Raw genomic sequence first — 14,573 nt, 5'->3', positions numbered from 1 at the left:
GGTACTTAACGGTACCAATTTTCGATACTTTTGAGTGTTTAAAATTTTTTATTCTCTTTTATAATTAAATATATATTTTTCTCAATATATAACCATATTTGATAAATATCACGATAAATAACATTCAACTGTTTGTATTTTAACATCGTTCTTGTAGTTTTATAAGCTTATAATTAAACTGAAGCAAACATCTTTACTGTGAACTAAATTTACTGTGTATCTTCATTTCTTTTACCGTCTTTTTTCATTTGATTTTTCCTACTGGGAAGTTAGAATTTCCGAGGAGAAAGCGAACGCACCATTAGATGATAACAATGGTGGCATAGGAAGCTAACATATCAAGCTATGTTATCTTAAACAGTTTATTTAACTGCTGGAGCAGATTTCAATGATGATGCCTCACACTTAAATCATTGTCACTGGTTTCATCTTCACCCAATCACCCGTCGCATTTAGTAAAGTGAAGCCAAACTTTAGAGCGCGTTCATGTTCTAGTCGAAATTTCGAAGTTCCGAGGAGAAAGCGAACGCACCATTAGTGAAACGGAAGCTAACAAATCAAGCTAACGTTATCTTAAACATTTTATTTACCTACCGGAGCAGATTAAGATGAGGATGTCTCACTTAGATCGTTGTCGCTGGTTTCATCATCACCCAGTTACCCATCACATTTAGTGAAGTGGACCCAAGCTTTAGTGTGCGTTCTTTCTACCATGCTGCTCTGTTTACAACTCGCTCGCAGCGACCAATGACATAACACTCTTGTGCATGCGCAGCTGTCTAGGCAAGTTCTCGTTGTGAAGGACGGGTACCGAAACGAGGCACCGTTTCAAATGAAGTGAATCGGTGCTCCGTCGGTACTGTGGAATTCGGTCGGTACCATAAAAAGTACCGAATTCGGTACCCATCCCTAATTCTCAATAAATAAAATCAATACATTGCTAGTAAAAATCACTTCACTATCAGTGTATAGATATTTTCTTACAGTCCTATTCACTTCCCTTATGAATACACTTAATTTTTCATTCATTTAATGGCAACCAAACCAAACCCTGTTTTCCTCCTACTGCTCCTCTCCAAGTACATTCTGTGAGTCACGATATGTTTACAGTTTATTTACTAAATTTGTGTGGAATACAGGAGAGCTTCTGCACATTATCTGTTAGACTTTGTATATGATAAAGAGCTCAGAGAAATTGTTATTCAAAGAGCTACTATGCTTTGATAATTGCCACTTACCAAAATTCTCTTTCGATCCTTTTCAGAGAGAAATTTCACCGGCGGGTATTTCTGTGAAAAACTAAGCAAATTTGAAAGTAAATGAGAACAAAGCAAAAGAGAGAAAATTACAAATAAGCTGAGATTCACTAAAGTTTTTCTAAACAATCTGTTCTGATTACACAAAAAGTGAAAGACATAAAAGTATTTTTTTCCTGGTTAGAGGGATGTGCTGTCGATCATTTATCTGCAAAGAATTTTCACATGTAAAACATTTTCAATCCTATTTAAAACAATCTTTTATATAATTACATTCTGAGTTGACATCTTAAGGGACAATGAGGTATGAAACAAACAAACAAAAAAAACACTTCAAGATAATCCAAAACAATTCCTCTATTGTCAGCATTTCATGTAAACATGCTTTTGCAACCTTTAGAAACAGAAGTTTTGATGCCATGGAAAAGTTAAGCTGCATCTCTTTTAGTTATAAACAATAAAAATCACAACAATCTGCCTCTGCTCTCATCTTCAGGGCAGGTTAAACTGCTGTTATTTCAATAAATAATTCACAATGTAGATTTTTTTCAGAAAGGATGAACAGGCTTAAAAAAATATGACAAGCTGGGAATATAAAAAAATAAATACCTTTGCTCAAGATCACGAATCTTTTCTCTCAAAGGAGACACGACCTAAAGCGAGTTGAGAAGGGAGAAATGAGTCAGCTGTTGGTGAATCAGAAACACTGTGTTGACTCCGGTTTGTTACAGCAGCAGCTCGTTTAAAGCAGGTTTATAGGCGAAGATTTCACCTTTCTGTGTCGATTTATCCGTGAATCATGTTTTGAGTAAAAATTGTCACCACTATTTGCACAACAAATATTCTTTTAAACTAACGGCGTTGTCGCTGCGTGCACCAAGAACCCATCTCAAAACCTTCGATTCTTTTTGGTTTCCTCAGAGACAAAAAGGTGAGACATAATTTCTTGCAATTTTGTGCCTTCAATTGGTCACAAAGAGTAATAAATACCTCATGTTAGCAAGAATGAAGTTGTCAATAATGAAACCAGTGATTATGGTTAGACATAATGTGTTTGATAGTTATCATTTATTCAGTAGATTTGTAACGAAGCAACAAGCCAGAAACAGACTTTCAGTGCATTTAAGACAATTAGCAAACAGGCACTTTTCATATCTGTTTAGCAGTTATTTCCTAATCACACGGGCCAAAAGGAACTGACCTACAATACATCTAAACACACACAACAGAAAACAAACCAATAAAAGCACCAATTAAAAGTAGCTCAGCTGCTGTAAATAAACAATTATCACCTGCCAATCTGGACGTCTTAATGAATTTCTAGTGTACAACGTGTAAAAACACTTATTATATTTTCACATTAAAAGTTTAATAATTTTAAAATAACTATTATTAACAGCCCGCATGCACATGAGTCTAAACTCTAATAAAACCTTCTGGTTCCAGACTTCATCACTGAAATTCTCACTGATGTTGGTACTTCTATATAAAGTCAAGGCAGCATCACATACGAGGCTTTCAGAAAAGGAATGAGATTTCAAAGACTTGCTAACTCAGTCAACTGTAAGGTCAAAGTGATAACAAACCAATTAATTCAGTACGCGTTAGAGTTATGTGATAAGCACATGGTCGATTCAACAAACTGTGTTGGCTCACGCTAAATTCACTTATTTGCCAATTCTTTAAACTGGATGTTTAATTGAAAATCACACGTTGAGAAAACTTAAACATTGGATTTTATGTCAGCAGCATGTTTTTAGTAGTTGAACATGTGAAGATGAGAGGATTTTCAATATTAAGATGGACACACATTTCTGAAAGATCTAGAAGTTTAAAAATTCATTCCACTTTGATTTGAACAGGCACATTGGACATCAATGTCCTCTTAACTGTGACATTCCAAGAAAACGTTCCGCTTTTGGACAATCAGTTCCACAAACAGTGGAACCAGCTTCCAAAAATGAGAAATGATCTGATAATCTGTGCTCACAACTTAAAAACATACCGTAAATCCTCTAATACAGGCCCGGGCCTGTATTTGACTCAAGCTCATCAAGCTCCGGGCCTTTATTGGAAGGAGGGCCAGTATTAGAGGCAGGCATCTATTTCTATTTGAGCAAAATGAACTAATGGTTCGCTGGAGTTTTTGACAATTAAAATTGCGCCCACATTTTCAAAGTTAAACACATTTCTTTTAACAACGGTAGTTTCTGCTTCAGCCCTCTCCCCCCTCCCCCTGCGCAGCGGCCGCAAACTCACTGATGCGCCTGCAGCCTCTCAGAGTTCCTGCTGCTCTAAACATTAAAATAATTATTTCATTTTTTGTTCCTCACTTCTGATTACCTTCAATGGTGTCTGTTTGTTGCAACCACTACAAAAACTAACTTGTTTTTATTTGACTATTTTTCTGTCCTGCCTGTTTATTATCTTCCTGCATCTCCTCTCAATCCTAAAGAGAAACTGCTACCTGGGTTCATATATATTCACCTTATGAGTTACCTTTGAACTGCAGTTCTAAAAGATCTACCGACCACAAAAACAGCAGAGTGCGCGCTGCTTGCCAGCCGCATCAGTGATCAGTGCATCGGAGGACAAGGTGTGCCCCGCTCCAGCAGCGAAACACTAGCCTGGCAAGCCAGACTAAACAAATGTATTATTTAGTCTGGCCATGCTCCATTGACGGCTCTGCTGCTGAGGTTCCAATGGAGCATGCCTAGACCAAACTTTGCAAAGCAAGAATTTGGTCTCGTTCACTAGGCTAGCAAAACACATCAGGCGCAAATAACACTCTGGGGAGCAGTAGCAGGGGTTGTATGAACTAGACGACTTCACTATAGTGACTTTTTATGCCTGTCGTCGACTAGTCGCTGTCACGTGATAATGACCGGCAAGATGCAGCCCTCGAAAAAGACAGCAGCCTGCTGTCAGCAGGTGACAAGCTCCTGCGCTCGGGGGGGGCAACGCGCTGTGCCAGTGTGTCGGTACTGACACGCGATCATTCATGTCGGTTCATTTCCTTTGATGTTTTCTGTCTTTTATTTGCGCCTGATGTGTTTCGCTGCTGTGAAGCGGGGCACATCACCTTGTCTTCTGACGCACTGAAGGAAAGGAACGATCGCGTGTTAAATAATTTGGCAACACCTGATTGTTAATGTGGCCTTGCTCAGGAGGCAGATCCGACCGCAAAAACAGCGGAGTGCTCCCTGCTTGGCAGCCGCATCAGTGATCAGTGCGTCGGAGGACAAGGTGTGCCCCGCTCCACAGCAGCGAAACACATCAGGCGCAAATAAAAGACAGAAAACATCAAAGGAAATGAACCGACATGAACGATCGCGTGTTAAATAATTTGGCAACACCTGATTGTTACTGTGGCCGTGCTCAGGAGGCAGATCCGACCGCAAAAACAGCTGAGCGCTCCCTGCTTGGCAGCCGCATCAGTGATCAGCGCGTCGGAAGACAAGGTGATGTGCCCCACTCCACAGCAGCGAAACACATCAGGCGCAAATAAAAGACAGAAAACATCAAAGGAAATGAACCGACATGAACGATCGCGTGTCAGTACCGACGCACTGGCACAGCGCGTTGCCCCCCCGAGCGCAGGAGCTTGTCACCTGCTGACAGCAGGCTGCTGTCTTTTCCGAGGGCTGCATCTTGCCGGTCATTATCACGTGACAGCGACTAGTCGACGACAGGCATAAAAAGTCACTATAGTGAAGTCGACTAGTTCATACAACCCCTGCTACTGCTCCCCAGAGTGTTCTGCAGCATAATCAGCACGTTCTCTTTGAACTTGATATCAAATTTTCGCCTCCTCATCGTCTCCGCACGGTTAAAGTTACCCTCACGGTCTATCACTGGCAAATCAAAAGTGAGACGATGACACAACCGCCCCCCGTACTTGCTTGTTACCACATTCCACCCGGCCACAATAAGAGACCGGCCATTATTCACCTCCGCTGACTCCGGCACCGGCCAAAATTGGAGACCCGGCCTTTAATTGAATACCGGCCTGTGGTATTTGTAATAATCAGCTGGGTCAACATCCGTCACGTTAATACGTTTGTTTTTATCTTAAGAAACAAAGCCTACTATTGACTTTAAATATGTTATATAAGTAGCTGCAGAGGTAAGAGTTCTTTTAAAGACGAAGATGTTTAATCCTTTTTGTGAATCGTTTTATTGGTGTGCTCACCTGCACGGGGACCGCAAATGGAAATTAGCTTCAGCTAAACTAAATCTACTATAAGAGTAATGTTTTTGGACATGGTCTTTGTCAAATCAATACCATGAAACAAAATAAAATAAAAAACATAAAAAAGTAGATAAATAATAAAATGTAACTGAAATATTGACCTTTTGAGTGCTCTGGTGGTACAAGAGGGCTGGGCAATTTGGCCTAAAATCAATATCACTATATACTGAGGATTTCCCCTAAATAACGATAAATGGACAATAACTACATGTATGCGCAAAAACAAAAGTGGTCCACTAGATGGGGCTGTCCCGTCACGTGTATTACATTTCTTATGTTGTCATGTGACTCCAGGTGGTATAGCTTCTTAATTCATCCACTGCCAGCCGTTTCTTGATCAGAAAATCCCTTCGCTACCAGCGTTTTTCAGCGTTTTCACTGTTTTTTGAAGAGTCACAGAACGTTGCGCTTTATGATGATGTCAACACCAAAACTACCAAAACAAAGAGGAGACTCACCTCTCACATCAGGAAGAATCCGCGCGTTTCGAGCGTTATCCATTCTTTAATAATCCGTTGTCGAATTGTGATCGGCAGAAGCTTTTCCGGTTCGCGGCTAACTTTTTTTTACAGCAGCGGCCCAAAACGATCTCCTAACACATGGATGTTCTACTTCCTGATCATGTGACGTGTGACGTATGTGGATGAAGATCGGCTTTAGAGCTGAGATGTTTGTTCACACTGTGCGGGGGCACGTTCCAATGCCCACACAGTAAAAAAAATCCAAATGACGACTTTAGTCATCAATGGCAGTTAATGAGTTAAACTGACATGCACGTACACATAATATCAATTAGAGTCAGAAATTTCAATAACTATACATTTTGGATATATTGCCTAGCCCCGTGGCACTAAATGTAAAATATATCACATTCATTGTGATGAATTTTTAAAAACACAAGTATGTTTTTATAATAAATAAAATATATTTTTTAAATATTATCTTGCTAAATCGTTCCTAATTTGGAAAAAGCCCCATCATTAGTTTGGCACTGACAGGTTTATGTTTATGTTTGGCAGATGCTGCAGGTGCACCTTCAGGATTGGTCAACAATGTGCAGCTCCAATTTACTGAATGACTGGTTTTCTTACACTTTACTGTCCCAATAGTTGGAGACAGCTCCTGGCAGTCACAGCTACTTTCTATTCCCAACTATTTCAATTCACAGTTTTGCTTGACACATCTTTGGTGCATCCGGCTTTTCTTGCTCCATCACCGATTACAAGCCAGCTGGAGCTTTATGACACAAAATAAGGCAAATAGTTAAATTGAGACTAGATCAAGACGTTTTAGCTTTCTAGCTACTGTTAAAGCTTATATCTTTTGTTTGTTTTTAAATCAACTTTGAGATCTTGAGCAAAAACAATGGCTGTAGATGTTTATAAAGTCAAATACCAAATTTGATCTTACTTAACCAATATATACTTTTTTAAACTGTAATTCCTTCTAAGAGAACAAAATAAACCAGAGCCAGAACTTCTGTCCAAGGAGAAAGAAAGCCAACAATTTAGATCAGAAATTCTCCCTTCAACAACCTTTTAAATATCATATATTCTTCTAGATATTTTGTCCATTAGATAAATAAGAACATCAATTAAGCTGCAAGGAGTCGGGGTCTGTCTTATTTATTCGCTTTACCCATGAACTTCGGGCTCATTCTCACACCCACACAGGTCTGACGTGAGTTTTGTAGAAGTCTAAATAATTACAAACTGATATGCAACAAGGCTAGAATAACACAACTGATTATCAGAGAGGAGATTGGTTTAGGGAAAAAAGGATGTTTACAGCTGCTGGTCAGATTAGAAACAGGCTTCATGTGTTAAAAACAGAAGACTAGTGAAGCTTAGCTTTATGAAGCAAAACAACAGCAGCTTATCTACAGTTGATGAGAAAATGACTCAACTAACAACCAACACATACACGAAGCCATGTGATCAAACGTGTCCTTGGGTCTTTAACTTTGGCAAAAAGAGGCAGCAAATTGACACTAACACCTATCATTTCATTCATAACACAAGATAATAAATCACTGCTTATTTTATCAATGACTTATTAGAGGAAACAGATTATGCAATCAGTGTGGGAATAATGTCCACTCATGTTAAATCTTTTGACAGATTTAGGACAGAGGAGATTTGTCCTCTGCTGCTTTCTTCGTAACTAATTAGTGACCAAACTATTTAGTCTGTTCAACCTCCAATCAAAACATGAGCTCACTCACAACAACAGAGCTTGTTTTGGGACAATAATAATGTTCTTCAGCCCCTGATGTTCAATTCTAGGTCTGCTGCTGTTCTACAGCGCATAAACTCATCCTAAGATGTTTCTCATTGTAATGTTTGCAGCCATTAGAAACACTTTAGGTATAGACGTGTGTGTGTGTGCGTGCGCGCGCGTGCTTGTCTTTGCATCAAAGTGAGGACCAGTGACAAACTTTTCACCTGTAAAGCGAGGACATTAGTAGCGAATTGAGGACTCTTTGCCTGGTCTTCATTTGGTACAATGCTAAGCGAGGACATTAGTAGCGAATTGAGGACTCTTTGCCTGGTCTTCATTTGGTACAATGCTAAGCGAGGACATTAGTAGCGAATTGAGGACTCTTTGCCTGGTCTTCATTTGGTACAATGCTACAGAGGTCTACTCGTTAGTTTCAGAGGTATGGTAAGAATTAAGTTTTAGTTAAGGTTAGGAATATACTGGTTATGTCTTCTGTAAACTGGTTATGGTTAAAGTTAGGGTTAGGGTGAACCCTTCTTCCCACTGCACGGTAATGGGTTGCGAAATGTACTACATAGCAATTAGCCGCCGTTATAGTGGATGAGTTCCTTTCCACCAGCAGCGAAGTATGACATTTTGGACGCGCCCCAGAAGCAAGGGCACTCTATCTTTACGTTTGAGTCCACTTTTTACATGCTATGCTTCCAAAACAAGACAAACTCCACAGTTTAGATCGCGCAAGACAGAATGTTAAACATAAAGCAGTGTAATACACATCCGGAAACTTTCCAAATTACAGTAACATGCAGGTAAACGTATCATGTCATGTCATTTCCTGCTATAACCCCCATAGCCAAAGTAAACAGCAGAAAATCAACCACAAACCTCCCGCGATTTTGTGACGTCACGGGATCAGCTGTATGGAACGCTTTCACTCTCGCTTCACGTCAGAATTGCTCCCGGTTTGGAATGAGGTTGTGGGTAAAACGCCTCTATTACATTAGGCGAGCGCTTTCATAACAAGTGGAAAGCTGGGGTGAGGCACAATCCAGTCATTAAAATGTAGGAAAGTCAAAGGCGGTCTTCACAACGAATAAAAGACAAGAATGTGTGTGTGTGTGTGTGTGTGTGTGTGTGTGTGTGTGTGTGTGTGTGTGTGTTCTCAAACCCCCAGTGACTCACAGCAGATGGCTGCTCATACTCAGCCAGGTTGTGTTGGAGGTGCAGAGCATCAGCAGGGATGAAACCCAACGTCTGGTGATGTCTATGTGTTCCAGACTTCAGGCTGTAATTGACTTTGCAACCAAGTATTGAAATGTATAAGTTTGATTTATGGTTCTTATTCTGTCCCATTACTTTTGGTCCCTTAACAAGTGGGAGGCACATATGCAAACTGTTGTAATTCCTACACCGTTCACCTGATGTGGATGTAAATACCCACAAATAAAAGCTGACAGTCAGCAGTTAAAGTACATCTTGTTCCTTTCATTTGATATCCACTGTGGTGGTGTATAGAGCCAAAAATGTTAGCATTGTGTCGATGTCCCAATATTAATGGACCTGACTGTATATATTGAGTTGTTACTTGTATTTGCACTTTAAGGCTCTTCGGGCTGTTCAAAATGTCATAATGATAATAAAGTTAATGACAAATGTACCAATGACCAATCTAAGTATTTTATGTTATGAGTTTTATTATTGTGAGCATAGCCACAATATCGCAATAAATATCGTATCGTGAGGTTCATATTGCGACAATATGGTTTTGTGAGATTTGGAAATTTTTACACCCCCATTTCCTATGTGAAGTGCCTTGAGACAACTCTTGTGATCTGGTGCTATATAAATAAAACAGAATTTAATCCAATTATAAAACTTTGAAAAAATGTCAAATGGTTTTTCTGCTTAATTAATTAAGATCGAAGTGACCCAATGTATGTTTTACAACAAATGGAAATAAAAGGCACCAGATTTTGGTCTGTTTAACACATTTTCCCCTCACTGGCTCTCATACTCACAAAATTAACTATTAAAAACTAACAAAAAGCCTTAAAGTGACAGTGTGTATTTTTCCTGGCGATAGGAGGCAGAAGATACCTAAATCATTGCAAGCAAGCAGTATTTTTGTGCTGGAGTAAGGCCTTACCAATAGATACCCATTAGGGTCAAAAAGGGTCAAAAAGCCCTGGGGCCTCACTTAAAAAGCTTGCTTACGCACAAAACGCGGTCGGTAGGGCTGCTCAATTAATCAAATTTTAATCACAATTACAATCTGAGTTTTGAACGATTATAAAAACAAGCCGATTATTTACTCCTCCCACTTGCGCTGCCCTGAGTTGCAAATGAAGCGCTCCTCCCACAGTGTTGCCAACTTAGCGACTTTGACGCTATTTCTAACAGCTTTTCAGACCCCCTTCTTGACTTTTTAAATCTTAAAAGTACCTAGCGAACACCTCAGAAACATCTCTGGTAACCCTTAGCTACTTTCTGGATAACTGTCGTCGACATTTCCTGCAGGTTAGCTAAACACTCCGGACCGTTCTTCAGGACATTAGGAAAGGGAATGATGTAGTGATGTGTCAGTCGCTACAGAAACGGCTCTCAGAGCCGGCTCCCTGTTGGAGTAACCAGAGTGAGTGACACACACACCGCACCTGCGGGCTCCTGAGCCGCTAAAAACGGCTAAATGTGCGTGTGTGGCGCGCTAAACACACGTGCAGCTTGCCCTTGATTGCTGTGAGACCGGGTTGGGGGGGGTGCAGCTGTGGTTGGGACAATTATTACATTAACTGATGTACTTGTAAATAAATATTTATAAATAAGGTAGAAATAAGTTCCTCACGCTGATAACTAACTAATCTCTCTGAGGACACGGTGCTAATGCACGCTCCTACAGCACCTTGACACGACTCAATAAATGTTACACAACATTTTCTGAACATCAATTTATTTGTTATAAATGCCACTGTATAATTCTTGCTGTCAGTATTTGCAAGATATTGGTATTTGGGTCTGTACTGGTTAGACTTAAATGAGTTAAACTAAGGTCTATAGCCCTTGGGTCATAAACTATGAGCTGTAAGTATATTGGTCTTTTTATACTGGGAATCAGGAGTTATTTTAGTGACCATCTTGTTTCTTATTTATTTTTGTCCTGATTGTGCCCTGAGCAGTTTAATGACTGAATAAAAACAAATAAAATCAGCATAAAATGAAAAATAGTCTTAAATATTCAAGATCTCTATTTCAGTCACAATACTCATGATTATTATTTTTGCCATAATCGAGCAGCCCTAGCGGTCGCAAAACTGCGTAAGCAACTTTCCATGCAAACTTTGGGATTTATGAAAGAAAACTTAGCGGAAAAATGTGCGCAACTTTCAGTTGACTAAAGCTGGGCGGACACTGTGTGACTTTTTCACTCGTAGCACTCAGCTTCAGCTCAAACTGTACGACTTCCTCGCAGGGTAGATCTCACGAGTCATGTGCTCACACTGCACGACCCAGTTCTCGGATGCGACCTGACTGCTCACACTGTACGTCTGGTAGCAACACATCGAACCTAAAAATATGCTAAAAAAAATGGCAGTTTTTACACAACACGTCAGACTTTTTTGTTTTGTTTTGCCTGTTGTCCTTCGGGAGTGCTGCAGGAGGACACACAGGGAGTTATGGGGGTTGGATGAGGAAAACGAAATAAAGAAAGTAAATCGGTCTTTTGTGATCAGTTTAATTTGACATGAACACGACAAACACGCTTTCTTGACAATCCTTGTCATTGTGTGTAAAAAAACATGTAGAAACAAAAACGAACAACGGGCGAGCTGTGTTGATGCATAACTGCGCATGCGCCGTGAGCGGTTCTGGTACTTTTTGGGTCGCGACCGCTCGCTGCACCGCTTCACCCATCACAAGGAACGAGCAAAATATCAAACACTCTTGAAGTCCGTGCAAGCTCACGATTTCTGATCGGCAGCTGACAACGTGGTGTTAATCACCTCTCGTAACCCCCTGTACACTACACGACGATTTATTATTTCTATACATGTTTTGGCTGTCAAACTTCCATAATGCCCTAAGGACTTTGTAAATATTTAATCTTTCAGTTTTTAATATTCTAATCAAAGATTAAATGCTTTCTTTAAATAGTCAGTTTCATTTATAATAAAACAATTAACAAGGGAAAAAAATATTTTTATCTCCAACTCACTTCATCAATTTTCTGTTCAATCTTCACATCTCCTTGTTCCTGTATTAGCCTGTAACAGAACAAATGAGAAGCTTTAACACCTGTTAGACACACCTTACTTAAAAAGATGTGTAATAAACTATGTCATTTACCTCATGTTTGTGTATGTTCCCCAAACAGCTGAATAAAGGAAAAGTGGAAAAATAAGGTGCAGATTAATAATAGAGCATCAGATGTATTTAAAATACAAAATGCACTGATTCTGCCATACTTAAATTATTGTGTAGAAATCTGGGGAACTGCATATAGAACGTATACACAACCTTTGTTTGTTTTGCAGAAAAGAGCAATGAGAATTATAGACAACACTCATAGTACAGCTCCATCTAACCCATTATTTATAAAATATAAAGTAATTAAATTTCACGATTTGGTCAACTGGAGAATATGGCATATAATGTATAAAGCAAATAAAGGTACATTGCCAAAGAATATTCAGCATATATTTGAAAAGAGAGATAGCAGTTATTCGTTGAAGGGATTTGAAATCTTCAAAAAACCTAGATTTAGAACAAGAATGAAGGAAATGAGCATATCTGTGAATGGTGTGAAGTTGTGGAATTTCCTGGACAGAGAATGGAAAGAGTCAAGAACTCTAAAAGTGTTCAGTCTACACATTAAATCACGTGTGTTGAGTGGATATGACAACGGACAATTGATGTGGACATAATAATTAACAAATGTGAACAGTTACGGGACTGAAAGAACTGGTGAGGGACTGCACAAATATAAATTGATATTTAAGTTTAAAAAGGGGGCAGAAATAATAAGATTTTTCTTCTATCTGCTCCCTTTCATTCAAATATATATTGTGTTTTCATGAATATTGTTTAGTATCTGTTGTGTTATTTTTTTTTTGAATGAAATAAAGACAATAAAATAAAAATAAAAAAAGCATCACAATCAGAGGTAAAAGCTCAGAGTTGGAGAGCAAAAGATTCTGAGAGATCATCTGAAAACAACAGGAGAAACCCCAACTTCTAGGCTGTTGTGGACTCTGAAATGGTGGCAAAGGCAGTTGTATAGCATGAAGGGGTGAATTTTCATCAATATTTATAGTAATTACCTTGTTTTAACTCATTTAATGTTAACATAATAGAAATATTTTATATGTTTGTTCCTCAAAAGCCGCATAGTCAACATGGAAAGAAGACCAAGCAAATTAACTTTGCACAAAATGTGACAGCGGCTTCTCTGGATTTAAATATATGTTTGCAGCAGAAAGAGGGTTGTTTGCTGAAGGTCTGGGGAAAGTTACTTGGAGGTTTGGAGCTGATTGGGAAAAAATGTTAATAATGGTGTTCATAATGCTGAGAAACATGTGGCGTAATACTATCAGGGAGGTGGGTGAATCATTTTGCAACTGGCATGTTGGCCCTGAACAAAATAATCCAGTGTAATTAAAACTATCTTTAGTGTTATGAAGAACAAGAAGTCAATGATTCACACCAAGTGCTGATCTCAACATTATTAGGTATGTCTGGGTTGCTTGAGAAGATCTGAGCCAATCTACATCCTCAGGAAAACAAGCTCATCAAGAAGTTAGAACACATTCCATTCAGAGGTCTCTCAATAAATGTGAGCAAATATTCAGACAAGAACGTAAATAGTTTAGAAGGTTACTAAATATCAACTTATTTAATATTTTGCACTGTTAATAAAAATACATTGTATTAATTGTGATGGTATTCCTACCTCCCACCCACCTAAAACCTACACAGTTAGCACTTTGTGTTTATTCTGCCTGTCGCCTGTGGATCATTCAAAGCATTTTCCAGATTAAGCAAAGGTTTCGCAAATAGAGCATGCATAGTGTTGTTTAGTTCCCACAAACAGTAAAGCCCAGTGTTGTAGAAATGTCCATAGAACCTACAAAGTCTAACGATATCAAAACAATCCAGATTAGTATACTTACAGGCAATGTAGGCGATCAAAGCGAGGGCAAAGAGTAGCTTCATCATTCTTCTATTTAAGCCTGAAATCAGCCGGACGACCCGCTTCATCATCCGATCAATGCAACCGGTCCAGGAAACCAACCGGCCACTCGTTCAAGTCCAGCTAGAGCATTTTGAGTTGTAGTTCATGCCATCGGAGGATTTCTTAGTCCATAGGTAGGCTGGCTGTGACTTCAGATGTGAACGGCCAGGCGTCCAGCCTCTGCTACGTCAACACCAGGAGCAGGAGCAGTTTACGTGGCCAGCAGCGTTACTCTCTCAGGTAGCTAACAGTATCAGGTGTCACTACACCGTAGGATGATAAACACGCTCAACTACACCTAAACACATTTACCTGCTTCATTTACCCCAAAGCAGATATACCGTGTATATTTTAAAAATCTCAAAGTTAAAAAAATAATAATTCACCAGCCTTAATAATACGCTCAGAAACTAATGGTTCGCCGTTAGCTCCAGATTAGCTGCGTCTTGCTAGCAAGTTTCCATTCCGACAGCGTGCACTTCTTGCGCTGTGCTAACGTTCAGCAAAACATAAACCACACTTCGTATTTCACGTTTATATTTAAGAGGGAAAAAAAACAAAGTAATCAGCCGGTCGGTTTAATGTCGCAGAAAAGTAAACAAGTCGGAATTTGCTCTCT

The 14,573-nt window shown here is 39.3% G+C and overlaps 1 protein-coding gene across 1 annotated transcript in view; it reads right to left on the bottom strand.

Moving 5' to 3' along the window:
• uxs1 (UDP-glucuronate decarboxylase 1) overlaps nucleotides 1-14,573 on the bottom strand; it is a 37,267-nt gene extending 22,694 nt beyond the window's left edge. The window contains exons 1-5 of the mRNA XM_015966159.2: nucleotides 13,893-14,573; nucleotides 12,070-12,097; nucleotides 11,939-11,987; nucleotides 1,866-1,909; nucleotides 1,239-1,299 (exon numbers count right to left, since the gene is read on the bottom strand). Of these exons, the coding sequence (XP_015821645.1) occupies nucleotides 1,239-1,299; nucleotides 1,866-1,909; nucleotides 11,939-11,987; nucleotides 12,070-12,097; nucleotides 13,893-13,983 (273 nt within the window). The 5' untranslated portion in view covers nucleotides 13,984-14,573. The remainder of the gene's footprint in view (nucleotides 1-1,238; nucleotides 1,300-1,865; nucleotides 1,910-11,938; nucleotides 11,988-12,069; nucleotides 12,098-13,892) is intronic.

This window comes from Nothobranchius furzeri, chromosome 14, assembly GCF_043380555.1.
Source record: "Nothobranchius furzeri strain GRZ-AD chromosome 14, NfurGRZ-RIMD1, whole genome shotgun sequence".
In the NCBI taxonomy this organism is placed as follows: Eukaryota; Metazoa; Chordata; class Actinopteri; order Cyprinodontiformes; family Nothobranchiidae; genus Nothobranchius; species Nothobranchius furzeri.
The sequence above is the reverse complement of the archived record's forward strand: the minus strand, read 5'-3'. Positions and strand labels throughout refer to the sequence as shown.